The sequence below is a fragment of the Pezoporus occidentalis genome, unplaced genomic scaffold, assembly GCF_034315485.1.
Source record: "Pezoporus occidentalis ecotype Australia unplaced genomic scaffold, CSIRO_AGI_Poc_V1 ctg16, whole genome shotgun sequence".
Lineage (NCBI taxonomy): Eukaryota > Metazoa > Chordata > Aves > Psittaciformes > Psittacidae > Pezoporus > Pezoporus occidentalis.
Window position 1 is genome coordinate 8,435,635 of NW_026913425.1, and position 19,994 is coordinate 8,455,628.

Sequence of the window (19,994 nt, forward strand, 5' to 3'; positions counted from 1 at the left end):
ATGAGTATTATTCACGTATTTGAAACAATCCACTATCATGATGAGAATCACTGCCTCCTACAAAATCCCAAATGTGTTGGGTTCTCTTGTCTAACCATTATTCATTTGAGGTTTTCAGGTGCACAGACTGAGTGATCCAGCGTACATTGGTAAAATTTGTATCTCAAACTGGTATCAAAAGCCAGATAACTGCTTTCCTGGGTTTTATTCAACCCACTTGAACAGAAATTGAATAAAGCCAATTTGAATAACTTACTTGCAAACAAAAGGAGTTAGGAATCATAATAAGCAACATTAAGAGTCAGCTCACAAGATTTATCAGCACTGCATAAGGAGACATAAGAATTCTATCCTGTAATTGCTTTTTAGGTAAGAGATTGTCATCAGGGCAGAATGATCACGTTTATTAGAAGTTAACTGCTCCTTCTAAGGTATAACCACTATCCACACACATTTTGGCAGTGAAAAGTGTTAACACATTTATAAACTTTACTTACATAAGAACATTTTGAACAGAGCACTATATACAGAAAAGATTAAAATTACAGTCTCCAGGTATCAACCTTATGAGGCTTCATGCAGTTACTGAACAGGCATAAAATGTTCAGTTGACAAGCCACAGCAAACAACTGGCACCGTTTTATACCCACACAAGAGAAAGCTTTTAATATCACATACCGATTTCTTTTTAATGTCCTCCAGATCTCTGAGTTCATTCTCAATCTTTGTGATTAATTCCCTGAGTTCATCAAGATTAGTGCAAATAAGCTAAAAAACAAATGAACACAAACACTTGGTAATGTGGGACTTGGAAAATGCACAATGAAGTTCAATCAAATCCAAAAGCACATGTTATCACTTAGTGCCACCATTTGGTTTTTATTTTTCTTACAGTATTTTCAAACATTAAGAAGAAAAAAAAAAAAAAAGGACTTTATGAAAGGAAGAAAATCTAGTAAGAAAATCATTCTTCAGAAACAAATTCTTCAGACATGGCTCATGTCTGCCTGGAGGTTTCCCTTTCAAAATGCACGTATTTCTTAAAACTCCTGTGAATGACTACCACAAATTTGTCTCAAGTATAGTAATGAGCTGGAACAGGTTTCAGTACTAAACAACTCCCTGGTGAATTAAAGCTAGCTAGCTCTGGACGACAAATAATTACACTTCTTCCAATTTCTTCCTGAATGTACCTTTATGTGCTTACACGGAGTATAACCTAGCCATGTCTGTCAAATCTACCTACCTATGTTTTGAAAAGGTATTATATTATTCTTATTCCTGTCTTTAAAAATTGCTTTTTACATTTTCCCTTTCAGAACATGGATATTATTTCCTTTAGGATTTGTCAAACAAAAGTATCTGTATGTTTGGCTTACCGTCATTTAGGGCAATTAAAGACTTAATAGGTTCTTTCAGTTTATTGTGTAGTAAGACCTACTTATTTTTAAACACCCTGAAGTGGAAATGTTTTCATTAATACCGAAAACATGCTGAAATAGTTTCAGAAAACTAAATCCAAGCTGAAAAAAAAGCAGCAAACCCACAAAAATTCTTTTAGCATACAACTACTAATTTTTTCTCCAAGTAAGTAATTCATAACAATGTATTTTTACTTTAATTACACATGCAGTTTTACAATTGCAGCAAATTAATATTTTAAAAACTTACTTTTACTATTAAAACACAGAACTAACACTTTTAGCAAAACACAAATGTCAGAAGTGTCTAATGCATACATGCCGGTTATTATTTTCATAATCATATATTACATAAGTATTTTCCACAGTTTATAGTGTTCCACATGGCTGAAGAGACAAACCTTTCGAAAGCTAATGTAGCATATATTGTCTACAGCAAGACAGTGCCAATTTCCTTATTTATTTGCCATATATTGTGTGCTCTTATTTGTCAAGTTTAAACTGGCAAATGAGAAAAGATTTTGGCACTGTCTTCCTGTAGACAATGTTATGTAACATTAACTTGCAAAAGGTTTCTCTCTTAACACAAAAAATAATATTACTATGTGTAACTCTATTAGGTTCAACATGCGTGTCTGTCCAAACACATAAGATGTAAACTGGAAGCCAAATACTGGCTTTTATTTTCCCATCTGGCCTTCAAGAAATCTATGATACTGTATTAACACACAAAAAGGTGCAAGTTAGTCACATGAGGCCATTGACAGAATAAAAGCATTGATAAAGATTTTACCTATGCAATTATAATCCACTCCTTTGACTTTATAACTGATAATTCAGTTTTTATATTTTATCAATGCTTTTTCTTCTGTGAGATATGTTTAATTCAGTGTACCATAGATCAAAAATCAAGCAGAACCATGAACCAAAAAAGATGCTGTCTTCATTTGCTAGATGTGGATGAATTTCTCTCTCAGAACCCACTTCTAGAAAGGCAAGAGTTAGCAAGGAGAAGGGTGATTTCACTATTGTTAGCTCAGCGCTGTCCTGGAAATACCAACTCTACCTTTGCCTCTACCATAAAAAAGCTCCTATATATCATCACACAATTAATGTGGCAAAACTTTTCACAGGTCCCAGTCCTATTTCTCATTTCTGGGACACTCACATGAGATGTAAGGATCAGATCTGCAAAACTGTTAAGTGTGTACCAATCCAAACTGCGGAAGTGTGGAGCACAATACAAACATATCACTTTTAGTTGTCTTGGGGCTTGGGGTGACTATAAAAAGTAATGAAATCTTTAAGTCCCAATTCTCATCAGAGGAGGTGTACGTTTCAAGCTAACATCTGTGTATCAGTTACATGCTGGTAAAACAAGGAAGGAAACAGCAGCTCAGCTTAAGACGATTTATTGTCAAATGAGTTTAGTATTTGAAAGACCCCAATACTGTACCGCAAACCACTATAAAAATGTTCAAGGAGAAACGTGTATTTCTTCATTCACAGAAGGATTTGAGATGAGGTACTAAAGCTGCACATTGACTGGCAGGAAGCTATTTCTGTACTTTCTCTCACTTGGTTAACATTTCCTATCTTACAAGATGAAGCCCGCATTTTGAAGGAAAAATGAGAAGAATAGTAATGAAAAAGTGTAGTGTATTTTGTATGATAATTTTAATATGGAATCTAGGTGCTATTTCTCATAATGTGACTCAATGTTTTAGTGTTCTTTGTTCATGGTTGTTAACTCACTGAATTTAGTAATTCAATTTTCTGCAAACACTGCCTTCCTAAATTGTTTTTTTATGTTTTAACAGGTAATTTAACATCAAAGCAAGAAGAAAGGTATTAATGTTACAAACTAATCTTTCTGTCACATTGTGACAGCTCACTTGTAGTTTCACATACTGCTCTTGAAGAACATGCCTTATCATTTATACTGAGAAAAAGAATAGGAGGAGGAAAATGTTCCCTTTATGACTTACCAAAGGCAGTGAAAGATAGTGCCTGTTCTCTAGAACACAACATGGTAGCTTAAAGATTCAGGGTGTTAATATTTCCATTAATGTACAAGTCATGTAAATAGTTACGTATATACTAACTACAATACGGATGTTTTCACATCAGGCACAGTATTTTCTACACATAAGCTTAACTTTCAGACAATAAACATCCTGTTTTTCAATGGAATACAATGGAAGCTTCAGGTATTCAGTATTCCAGGGGACGTCCAAATTCAGTGTTCAGCCTCAGTGATCTCAAAGACCCTCACTGACTCCTAGAACTTCCAGGAGGAAAGACAGGAAGTCTCCCCAGACTTCTGTAGAAAAGACATGGGGACCAAGCTCTATCCCAGCTTGTGATTCTCCCATGATCCATTTCTTAGAATTTATAAATGAAATACTTATCATTATAAAACCACATCTAATCTGTGGATCAAGTTATAAATACAAACCTAGTGTACTCCCCAGATCACTGATGCGCCACATTTGCTCCTGTTTACTTCAGCCAATCTTTTACAGCATAAATTTTTACACACTTCAGTGAGGTCTCATACTTAACTTAGAATCATAGAATCACAGAATAGTTAGGGTTGGAAAGGACCTTAAGATCGTCTGGTTCCAACCCCCCTGTCATAGGCAGGGACCACACTAAACCATGCCACCCAAGGCTCTGTCCAACCTGGCCTTGAACACTGCCAGGGATGGAGCATTCACAACCTCCCTGGGCAACCCATTCCAGTGCCTCACCACCCTCACAGTAAAGAACTTCTTCCTTATATCCAATCTAAACTTCCCCTGTTTAAGTTTTAACCCATTACCCCCTGTCCTATCACTACAGTCCCTAATGAAGAGTCCTTCTCCAGCATCCCTATAGCCCCCTTCAGATACTGGAAGGCTGCTATGAGGTCTCCATGCAGCCTTCTCTTCTCCAGGCTGAAGAGCCCCAAGTTCCTCAGCCTATCTTCATACGGGAGGTGCTCCAGTCCCCTGATCATCCTCGTGGCCCTACTCTGGACTTCTTCCAAGAGCTCCATGTCCTTTTTATGTTGAGGACACCAGAACTGCACACAATACTCCAAGTGAGGTCTCAGGAGAGCAGAATAGAGGGGCAGGATCACATCCTTCGACCTGCTGGTCACGCTCCTTTTGATGCAGCCCAGGATACGGTTGCCTTTCTGGGCTGCAAGCGCACACTGAAGCCAGCTCATGTTCATTTTCTTATCAGCCAACACCCCGAAGTCCTTCTCCGCAGGGGAAGAATCTCTTCTTTGCCCAACCTGTAGCTGTGCCTGGGATTGCTCCGACCCAGGTGCAGGACCTTGCACTTGGCATGGTTAAACTTCATAAGGTTGGCATCAGCCCACCTCACAAGCGTGTCAAGGTCCCCCTGGATGGCATTCCTTCCCTCCAGTGTTATCAACCAAACCACACAGCTTGGTGTCATCGGCAAACTTGCTGAGGGCGCACTCAATCCCACTGTCCATGTCAGCGACGAAGATGTTGAACAAGACCGGTCCCAGCACTGATCCCTGAGGGACACCACTCGTTACTGGTCTCCAGACGGACATTGAGCCATTGACCACAACTCTTTGCGTGCGGCCATCCAGCCAGTTCTTTACCCACCGAGTGCTCAATCCATCAAACTGATGTCTCTCCAATTTAGAGACAAGGATGTCGTGTGGGACAGTACTGGACGCTTTACACAAGTCCAGGTAGATGACATCAACTGCTCTACCCCTGTCCATCAGTTCTATAGCCCCAACATAGAAGGCCATCAAATTGGACAGGCAGGATTTCCCCTTAGTGAAGCCATGCTGGCTGTCACCAAGTACCTTGTTGTTTTTCATGTACCTTACCATGCCTTCCAGGAGAATCTGCTCCAAGATTTTGCCAGGCACAGAAGTGAGACTGCCTGGTCTGTAATTCCCTGGGTCATCCATTTTCCCCTTCTTGAAAATGGGGGTTATATTTCCCTTTTTCCAGTCATCGGGAACTTCACCTGACTGCCATGATTTTTCAAATATGACGGCCAGTGGCTTAGCAACTTCATTTGCCAGCTCCTTCAGGACCTGCGGATGGATTTCATCAGGTCCCATGGACTTGTGAATGTTCAGGTTCTTAAGATGATCTCGAACCAGATCCTCTCCTACAGTGGGCCTAAGGTCTTCATTCTCACAGTCCCTGCATTTGCCTTCCAAGTCTTGGGTGGTGTGGTCAGAGGCTGTGCCAGTGAAGACCGAACAAAGAAGTCATTGAGAACCTCAGCCTTCTCCAGATCCAGGATAGCCAGTTCTCCTGATAGCTTCCAGAGGGGGCCTACGTTGTCCCTAGTCTGTCTTTTATTCGCTACGTGCCTATAGAATCCCTTCTTGTTATCCTTAACAACCCTAACCAAGTTTAATTCTAACTGGACCTTAGCTTTCCTAACCTGGTCCCTAGCTTCCTGGACAACATCCCTGTATTCTTCCCAGGCTGCCTGTCCTTGCTTCCACTTTTTATAAGCCTCTTTTTTCCTTTGAATTTTCCTCAGCAGCTCCTTATCCATCCAAGGAGGTCTCCTGGCCCTCCTGCTGCACTTCCTTCTAGTTGCGATGCAACAACTTCAGCTTACCTGTATAATGATTCTAAGTTATATTTTATTTCCTATGAACCTGCTCTTTTATTGCTGCCAGCTCCATGTGGTAAATGTCCAGACAGCCCCTTTTGAGATTTAATATAAACCATAGCTGACAACCCTGAAATTGTTAAGAATACAGTTAAACAGAAAACATTAAGTTAGACCAGTTGCTTAAAATGTGCATGTTCCTTTTTTCCTTAATTATAGTACAGGTAGGTTAATATAGGTACATGAGGGAAGACTGAGACAAAGCAGTTGTTACCAATCCTAAACTTTGTAACCGGAAAAGAAACCTAAACCCCCCCACATTAATGTCTCTTCTGTACAGCAATATAGTAACTGTCATTTCTTTAAAACATTAATGAACAGTAGTTATGATAAGCTTGTAACTCATAGTGCCTCTTAACAGGAAATAGGCAACAGCCAACTAGCTCCTACTCTTTAAAGATGCAAAATCACTTCTCAAATAATTTTCAAGATATGGAAAACAAGACATGGCTTTTTGTGTCTTTTTATTTGGTAGAGAATTTAATTTGCATCTCCTTATCTTTTGTTTGGTTTTGGTTTGTTTGCTTTGTGGTGAGTTTTGGTGTTTTCTTTTAGAGCAACCTTGAGCTAAGAAATCAGTATAAGGTCTGAAATCACATAAAAAGGGGTGATTTTTTTGATTAATAATCAGTTTTAACAATTTTAACACATATTGAAAGATTTATTAATAATAATTTTATCAGCTTTAATATCAAGTTATGATTTTCAGGTAAGGATCTATACTGAATTACAGGACCTAGTCTTACAAAATAAAGTGCTCTGTGGTTTTGGTCATTTTTCTAATCACATTTGTAGCCTGCAAGGAGATAGAACAACTTACAGATTTTCATTTACTTACTTTCTTTCCAAAAGAACGGATGTTTAGATATGAACAGTAATATTCCTATGGTTATACTCTCCCTGGAATATTTCAGGGGGCCTGCATACACTCAAGCTCTCTTACCAAACATTTAAAAAATACACACTCACCTTCAAACAAGGTTACATAATTTCATAAGGCTTATACATCCACAGTGTGGAGCAGAGTATCTTGAAGCATACTTTACTAGGCTCTAAAAGTCCGACTAGTATTCCGAATATACTTTAATACTGGCAGATACTTCTAGCAGTCATGCCTGCCCTCTTGAAAAAGGCAGGTTAAACTCTTAAAAATTTCCCAAAGAGGAAACTGCTCATACTAATCAATTTTAGCTCTACCTAGAACAGATGTAATACCTAGCTTTGACCAAAAGAGACAGAATTATTTTATTACATTTAACATTTTACACAGGTAACTATAATAACATTACTTTTACAGCTGGATATACAGATTACCTTGGTTAGATAGAAAGCTGGGCTGAGTTTGAGATAATGTTTTAGACAGACTAACTAAATACAGCAGTTCAATATTGTAAAAAAATATTTCTAACCTAACCATGTATATCCATGGCAAGCAGGTAATACGCTGGGAAAAAGAAAATTTTTAGACACTGTACCTGCTTTCTGTAGCTGCTAGGAAATATTTTAGTTCCTACCATTAGAATATAGCCAAAAATCAGTGTATACTTAAATATTAGTCCTTTCTCAACATTGACTGTTACTAGCCAATTTTATCCTCAGAAATTCTGCTAGCTCCACTTGAAACACTTAATTATCATCCATGCGAGGATGTTACGGAACAGTCATGATTTAATGTGGGTCTATTGGTCAGAATAGCAGATTGGTTTGTGAAAAAAAATTATAGCCAAAGGTTAACTTCAATCCAAGCATGCATGCATGCATGCATAAATTGTGACTTTGAACTCAAGTACTGTAACACTTCCATCACAGTACCATAAAACCACACTATCACAGTTAGCACTCTTTTCTTAGTGATCTCTGGTCTAAAAGTCATGTGCAGATAAGGCCTAAACATAGCACACAAGATGAGCCCAGAAGCTACCAATTTTTTTCAAGTCCTTCTAGTAAACCAAGCTAGATTTCAATTCAAGGCCACCAGTGTCACACCTCATATAAAACACAAGTATTTTCATCCCAGAAAATTACATCTACTGTAAAAATTCCGTTAATAACTCCTAATTTTTACAGGTTTTGTCCTGTAACAGATGTATCTCTGATCTTAAACAGTACTGTGAAACGGTGTCTAAGCTCCACATAATGAAAACTGCTAAAACTTTCTCTACCAAGAAAAGGTGAAATGCACTTGAAATACACAATCAGATTAAAAAAGTTGAACTAGAAGAAGGAAATTCATTAGGATTTCCAAGACCTCTATCAGAAACTAAAGGATTTACTTCACAGACATTCAGATTTTAAGTGCTTAAAATGAAAATCAGAATAATTTACCTGAAATTCTGGTATGGTAGACTTTGTGACACCTTTCCTCTTCTTTGTGATTGCTTTTTTAGATACCGATTTTTTCCCTTGTAAGATTAAAAGAGAAAAGCTTCATAATGCTGCTTGTTATTAACAAAATCAAATTACATATAGACCTGAAAATTAAACTGTAACTAACAAAGGGTTAGGTCTTAGGCTTAGGATAAGTCATGTAAACATGATGAATCATAAATAAACCCCGTAAAACCAAACATTAGACAAGTATCTGTGTAGGAGAGTCTTTTAGGAAAAAAAAAAATAAAAAAAAGAAAAAAAGAACAAATCTGCTACAATGCTCATACTAAAAATTTAAGTCAGAAAACAAGACATTTACACCGTTTTGAAAGCCATGAAATTCAGATGTTAAGCCACAAACTTAAGAAATATAGCATCTTACCTGCAAGATTTGTTCTCTGACACTGTAAAGTGAACCACACATCTGTATCTTATAGTAGAAAATACCCTAAAAATACTGGCAATATCTAGAAATCTCTCAATGAACAGACTTAAGTTACCAACGAAATCAGATTACTGATTTGTTTTTTCTGGCTGTAGCAAAATCTAACATTTTAAAAGGAAGCAAACTCCTTCCTAAAACGCCCTTCACAACCACTGTGCTATATAAGAATATGGAGGTAACTAAAAGCATCTTTGAAGGTAAGGCAAGTGCTTTACTGCCTACAGTATCAGGGTTCACAAGTCACATACACTTAAATCAAGTAGCTATTTCACCAAGTCCTATATGCAAGATAATGGAGTTTCTCATATGGTCATTCTACGTTAACATCATATATCGAAACAAGCCCACACTCTAAAATTACTGTCACTCACACTCAGGAGTCCTAAAACACAAAAATCCTTACAAACAAAACAAAACAAAACAAAGCCCCCCAAAACCACAAATATGTGGAATTTGTTGTCAAATAGAATCATTACAGGCACTTGGTAATAACAGAAACATGTGCAAACCTGGTTATTTATATTAATGAAAATATTGGCAGCAATTGCATTTAATTTTTTCCTAATACATACTTGCTTATGTGTGCAAATGCATATATACATATATACATCCCTATTCACAGATGCCTAGCATGTAAATTTTCAGTTTATTACAGCATCCTATTTTCGTTTTACTATACTGTGAGCTTCCTGAACACCTTACCCAAATCTGAAATAAAATACATTTATGAGGTGGAACACAAGACTCGATGGTATGCTCCTAGGACTACAGAAGGTAAGGACCTGGATTAGAAACTCTACATAAAATTAAAACATTAAAAATAAATAAACCAATCTAGATTTGAAACTCTACATACTGAATACATAATAAAGTTCTAAAAGCCCTAAACTAACAAACAAAAACACTCACAGGCTTCACATTACAGGACAAGTGATAAAACAGAGAAGCACGTTTATTAGAATAATAACCCAAACATTTTAACAATGTGAAAAAAAAGACAGCATTTTTGTTACGTATTTTATGAATCCAGCTGCATTGAAAACGTAATTGCTACTACTGCAAACAGTACTATCCTCCTAACAAACTAAATCAGACATCTAATATAAGCATTCTTGGCAAACTGACCCAAAAAGAAACCTGATCATATGGGAATTCCTTGTTACAGCCTGCAAAAGAATGTTACCTGGCAAGAATGTGAAGGGATAAAAACATAGAGCAGCTAGACTGTCTTCTTTCTTTACAAAAAGATTTGAATATGATTAAAATGAACATTTACATTTTACTTGACCATTTCAACATAGAAACACAGAAACAAATAGGTTGGAAGAGACCTTTAAGATCATCAAGTCCAACCTTTACCTCAGGACTGCTAAGACCACCACTAAGCCATGTCACTGAGGGCCTCATCTACTTGTTTTAAGAACACTTGCAGAGACAGTGATTCCACCACTTCCCTGGCCACCCTGTTTCAGTGCCTGACTAACCTTTTGTGAAGAAATTTTTCCTAATATCTTTTCTAATCTTGCCCTGGTGCAGCTTCAGGCCATTATTTCTTGTCCCATCGCTTCTACTTAGGAAGACATCTCCTTTCTCCATCTTTCTCTCAAGTAGCTGTAGACAGCAATATGGTCCCCCCGAACCTTTTCTTCTCCAGACTAAACAACCCTCAGCCATTCCTCATCAGACTTGTGCTCCAGACCCTTCACCAGCTTCACTGCCCTTCTCTGTACCCGCATCAGCCCCTCAATGTCCCTCTTGTAGCGAGGTGCCCAGAACTGAACACAGGATTTGAGGTGGTGCCTCACCACTGCCCAGTACAGGGGGACGATCACTGCCCTGGCCCTGCTGGCCACACTGTTGCTGATACAGGCCAGGATACTGTTGCCCTTCTTGGCTGCATGGGCACAAGCTGGCTCATGTTCAGCTCCATCAATCAGCATCCCAGGTCCTTTTCCATAAGCAGCTTTCCAGCCACTCTTCCCCAAGCCTGGAGCATTGCATGGGGCTGCTGTGGCTCAAATGCAAGACCCAGCACATTGTTTTGTCGAACCTCATACCACTGGCCACAGCCCATCGATCCAACCTGTCCAGATCCCTCTGCAGAGCCTTCATTTCCTCAGCAGATCAACACTCCCACCCGACTTGGTGTTGTCTGCAAGTTTACTGAGGGTGCACTTGATTCCCGGATCCAGATCATCAGTGAATCAACTGAATAACACTGGCCCTAATACTGAGCCCTGCAGGACACCACTAGTGACCGGTCACCAACCAGATGTGATACCATTTACCACTACTCTTCAGGCTCCACCATGCAGCCAGCTTCCAACCCAGCAAAGGATCCACCTATCCAGGCCATGAACAGCCAATTTCTCCAGAAGAATGCTGTGGGAGACAGCGTCAAATGCTTTACTAAGTTCCAAGCAGACAAATGTCCACAGCCTTTCCCTCATCAACCAGGCGGGTCACCTTATTGTAGAAGATCAGGTTGTTCAAGCAGGACCTGCCCTTCATGAACCCATGCAACTGGGCCTCCGTTTTCCCACACATACTGTGTGATCACACTTAGGATGACCTGCTCCCTGGCCTTCCATAGCACTGACAGGCTGACAGGCCTGCTATAGAAAAGCCGGCTGGAAGGAATAGCTTGAGGTCACCTAGTCTGATTCCTTGTTTCAAAGCAGGACTGCCATGAATACCAGATCAGGTCAGATGTAACTTGAAGAACTGTAAAGATGGAAATCTAGTTACTGAGCCACTGTTTCCCTTCTACCTCCGATAATTTTTGTACTGAAATTACTTTATTGGCTTGTCTACATGTAGAACTCTTAACTGGTTTATAAATTATGGCAAGTAAAAACAAGGGACCAAGAGGCAGCAAGCAAGGGTGTGCTAAATTTGAACAGATGACCTGAAGAGATCATGCATATAAGCTTCCTTATCAGAAATATTTTTTTTAATTATTTCTTAGGTGTGCTTTCCTAACTCTGATTGCTTTTAGTCAGCAAGTACATTTGTACATTGTCTGTTCCAAAAGGTACCACGTGCTGTGATTCAAAATTCATCTAGCTGCTGTCAGAAACTTCACTTCCTGAAGTAAATTAAGCCATTTTAAATAATCTCTTTACCTAGGATTACGCGTAAGGGAGCTCTTGAAGACCTCAGTGGAGTGGTTTGAGAAGCTGTCATTCACAGCTGATGTCTGTCCAACCCCTTAGTGATTTTACCCTCAACACAAAATCTATGCCTGCCTCAGCCTGGAAGTTGAAGCTATATGACTACTCTGTAGCAGCATGGATGAAGCGTTTGTATGGTTATGCTACATGCGACAAGGCCAGTAACTGGTAGAAGCAGACATCCCTCACCATTTCTTTTGTTTCTGCTGAATGTGTCAGCTTTTGGTCTGAGAATTTAAACTAGCAAATCTTGATACATTTTTATTTTGGAAATCTGATCCTTGATTAATTTTACTCAAGGATTTTTCTGCTTAAAGGTAACTGAATTGGAATAAAAACAGACCCAGATCTACAGATCTTTCAAATTTGTTCCTTTTAAATAACCACCAATGGAACACTTCTGTTCTAAGATTCCTTGGAGATCGACATTTTATTAGCCGAGAGTCCCTTAGCCAGCTTTGCAAAAATTCTTAGACGTTATTTAAGTTCAGCAGGTCCAGAAGATGCCTGGCTGCCCTAGGTTTTCCTTTCAAGCCAAAACAAGTTCCACAGATGGGATCACTGAACACATGCGCAGGCTTAACAAGGTAATATACAAACTAGGTCCCAACACTAGTTATGAGCATCCAAAAACACACTAGGGAGATCAGATGCAACTAAACAGAAGGCATCTCAAGTTGGTCCTACCATCTAAAGGTGAAGACAAAGGAATAAATAAATGACATTTCAGATCACTTCTAGTCCTATTTTAGGCACATAGAAATGTAGACAAATAAAGCACTAAGCCACAGAAATGCTCTTGACACTTGTAAATTACCGCAGCAAACACAATACAACCAATTTATAAGTTCTCGTAACAAATAATTTTGACTTGAAAACAGGAACATTTTCACAGATGTAGTAAGTTTATTATGAACTATGATATTTAAGTCCTTGTGGCTCCTCCTTGAGGAATTAATGTCAATTCATGTATTAAATTACAAAGTGAAAACAAAACAATTTTTAATAAAAAATATTTTAATTATAATTCTAAATAAAAATGAAATTTCTACTGCACATGCAGTAAAGCCCCATTCATCAACAGGGAAACGGACGTTTCTGATATAAAACACTAAATCAGTAGTATGTGCCACGATAAAAAAGTGAGCCCTGTCCAACTGCAAGAATTCCTATTTTCTCATTACATTCTAGCAGCAACTCCACTCAAACGTTCTCAAATTGAAAAGCTGGTCATACAGCTTCCACCTCACAAACTTATAAGACACATTTCATGCCTTTCAAAGATTTGGCAACTACTGAGCATGTCCTGTTTTCTCTGTATTCTGCTAATCTTCTCTCCTGCTCCTAACAGTTCCTCTTTTAGAAAATACAACTTACAATGATCTGGAAAACAAAGCATTGCTAATGACTTTTGAAGGTTCCGCACTGCCACACAATATGCTTTCATACAGTCAAAATAGCAAAGCAAATCTGAACAAGAGCATTAGTAAAGCTGATTTACAGAACAATGTAAGTAAACCCAATAAAATCTCAGTGATAAATGTTTCTGAAGATACTGACATTGCAGCTTAATGCATTAAGTACATTGTTACAACTTGGTAGAATACCTCACTTAATGTTTTCAACAGGGTTACCAGGCTATTTGTTCAACACCTAGAGGCTAGGCAACACTACAGTGAAGTTTTTTGCAACTCTGAAGACAAAATATTAAACTCCCAAGCACAGTACATCAGACATTACAAAACTGCTGCTAGGCTGTTAAACTGATTTCTTCACATTCAAGCAACTTTTTATTTCACAAAATGTATAAAATATAGCGTGAAACAGAATTTGAGCAGGTGGACTGCTATGAATCTTTCAGAGCATAAGTATAGGGTATCAGATTTACACCAAGGTTCTTCTAAAGCTGTGCACTGTATTAGTGTTTCTACACCAGTTGGAATAAAAGAGATTCAACTTACACTCACTTCAACCTCTGCTTCAGGACACCATAGTTATTTCAAGCAGTCTCTGGCTGTTTGAAACAGTCCTCCTATTTTCTCAACCCTACAGATGTTCTGAATTTCATCCAATCACTGTTTCAAGCATGCAACCACAGAATTCTCATGCTTCTGTACCATATCTTGCACTGCAGTCTTTGCTGTACTCCATGATTTACTTCAGCATAGCTGTCATACTCCAGACCCAAAAAGCCCCTCACCACTGTCACAATCTAATTCAACAACTTATAGCCTAATTTATCTAACACCTAAAATTAATGTGTAGCATCCAACTTGTTTACATAATTACTCTGATTCTGTCTTTTCACTATACTCAGTACTCTGTCAGTAACTGGCACAGTATGCTGCCACAGTAATAACCACGACCTTGTTCCAAAGTCACAGACTGAATACAGTGATTGCATCTTCCTTTCCATAACTTGTAAGAAATGCTCATTGATGTGGCTATGTTCTCCAGTCAGTTTTGCTCAAAATAGTTACAGGAAGTTTTCAGCTAAAAAAACCACACAACCAGTCTATATCCATGAACAGTATCTTTTGAATACCTCTGATACAGCAATCAGGAGTGTGTAAATTATCTCAACAAGAAAACGAACTGTGACTAAAAGTTAAACTTAGCTGCCTTAAGGAACCAACAGCCAAGCTTGTTAAAAAATTTTACATTCCTAATGCTCTCTTCTACCTCCTGTACTTTTAAAGAACATTATAAAGAGCAATTATGGCTATGATCACATTTAAATCAAATGTTTTTGTGAATCCAGAACAAGTTTTACCAAATCGCTTTCTCTGTTCTACATTATAAGCGTATCTCTAAGCAGAAGATAAAACTGCAGAACAGCTCTGAGAAATACTACCTAGCATTAAACATTATGAAACATTACAGAATAATACCGCATTGGTATGAATTCAATCCAATCCTGTCCATTTCAGCCTAACAGCCACAGGACTAACAGACTTAACGAGCATCGGAAGAAAAGCTCTTTTCTTGTAATACAGCAAAGTCTTCGGAAAATTTTCTCCAGTGACGTTGAAGTTTGCAATGAAACAGTAGTCAGAATAAGAAGGGAAATGCCTGAACATATATTAAGAGATAAAGGAAAAGAAAGTACCAAAAGAAATAGATCCTTTCGTATCATGCCCAGGACAACGTCTGTCACCTGCAGATGAAAAGGAATGTTTTATGTCCTCCGCCTGAATGGCAAACACACCATTTGAGCATGACTAGCAGAGACTATTAGATCCATCAGATCAAGTAGTGAGAGACACAGGAGAAGTACAAGTAGAGAGAATCATAGGAACTTCCGTAATTTCTCACAGAACAGACACATGTCTCCATGTGCAGACAGGTTTGCAAAACCGTGCAAATACCACCAGAATAGCCAAAAGAAAACTGTTACTCTTTTCTGGATTTCCACCTGCATTGACACATCTCCTTCCTGGCTAAAATCAAACGAATGGGAGTAATGCTGTACCTGCAGGGACCTCTGATGAAAATGTAAATAATTAAAACCAAGTTGAGATGATTAATGGCATCTTATACTGGTCTACAGCTACAGATATTCTTATAGACACTAATTATTTTCTGTATTAAATTACATCTGGTAACATTAAGCTTCTTATGACACAATATGGAACTCAAAAAAACAGCGGTTCCTGGCATTCTGTTGAATTTACTACTCAGTCATGTAAAAAATACAAATTAAAACTAAAATAACTACTGTTTTAATTCTCATGGTTTTAGGGGTATGGAACACTAGCTTGTGTTCCATAAAATCTTTTGAAACATATCTGGTTCCTAAAATACATTAGGATTAGGTCAGGGACCTACTCAAGATCAAAAATTTTTAACCGCTACAAACTAAAAATTAGAAATTAAAAATATGAGAATTTTCACTGTGATTATAGGATATATTTTTATTATAAATACAATCATTCTGTGATAGGTGTTTATGATGCATTTCTGTAAGAATAAAGTTTAAACTCACACTGCCAGTATCTACAGTTCTTCTAAGAGCACTCAAAAATTTGTCTCTTCATCTCTAAAAACACAACATAGCTTTTAGCTATAAATACCTCAAGATGGAGGCAAACGGGCAACTTTTTTTAACTTTTGGGGTTTTTTATGACACACGTAAGAAAAGCCATTATCACAGTGAATATCATCTCTATTAACTTCAAAGGCTACTTTCAAATACTGCCTGAGAACAGTGGTTCAAAACAAAAATCTATTAAAAAACTACACATGCTGTTCTATGAGCATTGCTTCATTTATAGGAAGTACATTTTTAGGCATGTGCTATAAAATGAGGGTTACAACAAAGACTAAGGCCAACTTTAACTACTTTCACAGAAAAAAAAAAAAGTCACTTGGTTCCATTTTTTTTTTCCTAATAGTTCTATAAATTAGAGAGCCCTTATTTTAAATTTAGGTTATTATTCACTTTGTGGTTGTCTGATTTAAAAAATGGAAAGCGATATATTTCCAGAGCTAACAGTCACAAAAGTGAATGTAAAATAAATTTCTTTTGCTGAATACTGCACCTATGAACTTCAACTGTAACTCTTAAAATTTATGTTTAGATGTGGGCATTGAAAATTTTTGGAGGGAGGAAGTTGTGATTTATATGGTAAGACACTTCCGAGTATTCTACACAAATATTTGGGATCTAAACATTACTTTTCTTAGCTTTAAATTTCCATTGAATTTCTAGGTAAAATGCATTGGCATCAGATCTCTGAATTCCCTTACGTTTAGAAGTTTTGTTACAGAGATGTTTGGTTTTGGCTCTCTGCTTTTAACTGAAATCCAGTATTTACCTGTCAATCTACACTGATTCTGAAAATAAGCCTGTTGCTTCGAAAAATATGTTTGAAGCAGCCTGCTGAAATCTAGCACAGATAGCTTAGCCCCTGAATGAACAGGACAGCAGACCAAGCTTTATGGTGCTTTATACAACATTAAAATACTACCTGACAATGGAAACTGACTTAAGGACTTCCAACTTCACTCTCCTAATTTTAAAATTTTCCAGTGAGCTAACTGGAATTTGGATCATGTATCACCTACCTGAAACATTTAACTAGATGCTGCCAACATCCACAATGCAAATGCCATCTGCATAAATTCTGTATCTCAGTCGTTGGACTAAGCAGAAATTTGATCAGGCCTGCAGTCAAAAAGCAGTACTATTTGGTGACTGGTGACCTAAGACTGTACAGTTCCAGTAGAAATGATTTTAGATTCATGATGTTATGTAATTACTCTGTGTTTCTTTGTAATTTATATAAACTAACATTACCAGAAAGGGGAGAAATATTTCCACAATTGCTACAAGACAGCATAAAGCAACTTCAAGCTACACTCTCTAATGCTAACCACTCAGTCAGATTTTCTTAAATATTTCTGTGACAAACTCTTCCAATGAGACACGTTCTCTAAAGATACATTCTGCAAATGAATCATGGTTTAATCAGCTGATTAATCTATTTTACGTGCTTGTGTTATTGCAATGGGAAATCTTCCCACTAACAGAAAAACCTAATCCACGAAGGCTGTTCTATTTCACAAAATAAAACACAGACTACTCAACTAACAAAATCTGTATCCTCCTAAATTTACTAAAGGTAAAAATGCTAACTTACCAGATTTGTGCTTCTTGTGTTTTGCTTTCTTTTTAATTATAAACAACTTGTTCTGGATCTCAGTTTTGTAAGATTTGAATGGATGAAGATGCATCTCACGTTTTTTTTGCAAGTCATCAAGTTTTCTCTGTAGATTTGCATTTAGAATATCCTTCAACTTCTTTTTTTTCTTTTTCTTCTTTTTCACCCGCAACTTACTTAGTTTCTCATTATTTCGCAGTGACTTCTCTAGCATTGTTTCTTTAGCAGATTCTTGGTAATTTACATCTTGGTTGTCATTATGAGTGCCATTGACATGCATTTGGCAAGCTTTCAGTGTGTTCTCCTTGAATGGACTCATCTCAGCTTTTATTCTAGCCATTTCAGAAAAACTATGGCCATTCTCCACAGTCTTTACTTCTCCTGAACTAAGGTGACCACCCATACCAACAGTTTCTCCTGAACTACTCAAACTCCCCAAGTTCTCTTTATAGCAACCAGTTTTTTTGATGTCGCAGAATCTTGAGGGCTTGATGTCACAGTTAATCTCCTCTGTAGTGACTCTAAAGCTATCCAAACGTGTTTTTTTTTCTGGACAGCTAACAATGGAATCCATAGTCTTCTCTGCTTCCGCCTTGGAAGGATGTAGCAGCTCTTCTTTGACACCAGAACTAACCTCCCCATTACTTTTCCTCACATATTCACGTTTTACTTTTTCCAATTTAATACGTGACACTTTTCTAACTTTGATGGGAGGAGATGGGAATTCAGGAGCCTGAAAAGGCTTTTGTTTGTAAATCCGAACATCTGCACCACAGAACTGTGGAAAATGAACGTATGCATTCTCCAAGTAGTCATAACCAAGAATTACTTCTCTGCATTCATGTATAGGCTGACTTAGCACTGAATCCTGAACATCCTTCTGTGTTTCATACACAAAATCACAGAGACCTTTCAGCAGCCACACTTTTTGGTAGAATGGTAGCTCATGAAATGGTTTTGATTCCAAGGGATTAACTTCTCCAAGGACTTTGAAAAACTGGGGACATAATCCAAGTTTTTCTGCAGAGCTATTAGCATTGTCACTCTGCCCTACAACAGTATACCAGTGTCGTACTTTCTGTCTGAGTGCTGCTTCCCAAGTCCTGTAAGAAAGTGGAGGCCTGCGATGTAATGTAGATCTGCGATGAGGAGGACTTAACAAAGACGTCATTATTTTAGACAAAAAAGCATTACACTGAGGCATCAGAAGACAACGTTCCAATTCATAGAATACTATTTCCGGTAAATTTAAAATCTGTTGTGCTAAACAAAGAAAATGACCAATAGCTGGAATTTCCCACATTGTCTCCATCCTTGTAGGTGCTGCTTGGGCTAAAAGTGACTGTTCCCATTCTTCTATTTCTTTCTGACTAGCTTCTTCTGCTTCTTTTCTTTCTTGCTCTCTCAGCCTATTAAAAGAAAGTTTATGAAAATTGAGGAATCAGGAGAACAAAAAGAAACAGGAGAGAAAAATACCAGAACCACAGCATGACAAACATACTTGTCCTGAAGTAATAAATAACAATACAGTTCAGTTTGTCTTACTTTGGATTACACAATGCATCACTGCAACAAAATGGGAAATTATTACAGCCTTTTACTTCTTCTACCACTAATTTAAGAAAGGAAAAAGGTAAGAAAATATCTGGCATATATGGTTTATAAATATATGGCTTATATATTTTAAATATATGGTTTATATACTTTTTTTTAAATGCACTCATTTCCCCAATCCGTTTTTTGGCAAGATTTAGTATTTCCAACAAATATCTGTATAAAAATATCTGAAAACAAATTTCAGGTAAGACTTGCTTTCAAACGGTTGTCCTGCGGCTTGTGTCACCTACCTTGTAACTAACTCCCTCAGTGTACAAGTGTACTGCCTGTTAAGTACTTCATTCACATATAAAAGCCATTTTCCCTCCCACCCACAGGTGTGTTACTAGTTGATTTGCAATGGTGGTCAAAAAGGAACGAAATATCAGAATGCACGAAGAATGTGATGGAAAATAACACCAGAAATAAAATGTCGTTAATAAATGGTGTGCCCTCACCTGAAAAACTGTATTCAGTTCTGGTCCCCCTATCTAAAAAAAAAGGATAGAGCAGAAATAGTGGGTATTCAGAGAAAGAGGTCATCAGTAATCAGAGGCCTGTTAAAAACTTCTGAAAGATCTGGGAATCCACACATAACACTAGCAAGAGGAAACACGACAGCAATATACAAAAGTAATATGACAGAGTGGGTACT

At 37.6% G+C, this 19,994-nt stretch overlaps 1 protein-coding gene across 1 annotated transcript in view; it reads right to left on the bottom strand.

Annotated features, from left to right (window-relative positions):
• BRD10 (bromodomain containing 10) overlaps positions 1 to 19,994 on the bottom strand; it is a 50,356-nt gene that overhangs the window by 20,489 nt on the left and 9,873 nt on the right. The window contains exons 3-5 of the mRNA XM_062612514.1: positions 17,723 to 19,152; positions 8,418 to 8,494; positions 679 to 768 (exon numbers count right to left, since the gene is read on the bottom strand). Of these exons, the coding sequence (XP_062468498.1) occupies positions 679 to 768; positions 8,418 to 8,494; positions 17,723 to 19,152 (1,597 nt within the window). The remainder of the gene's footprint in view (positions 1 to 678; positions 769 to 8,417; positions 8,495 to 17,722; positions 19,153 to 19,994) is intronic.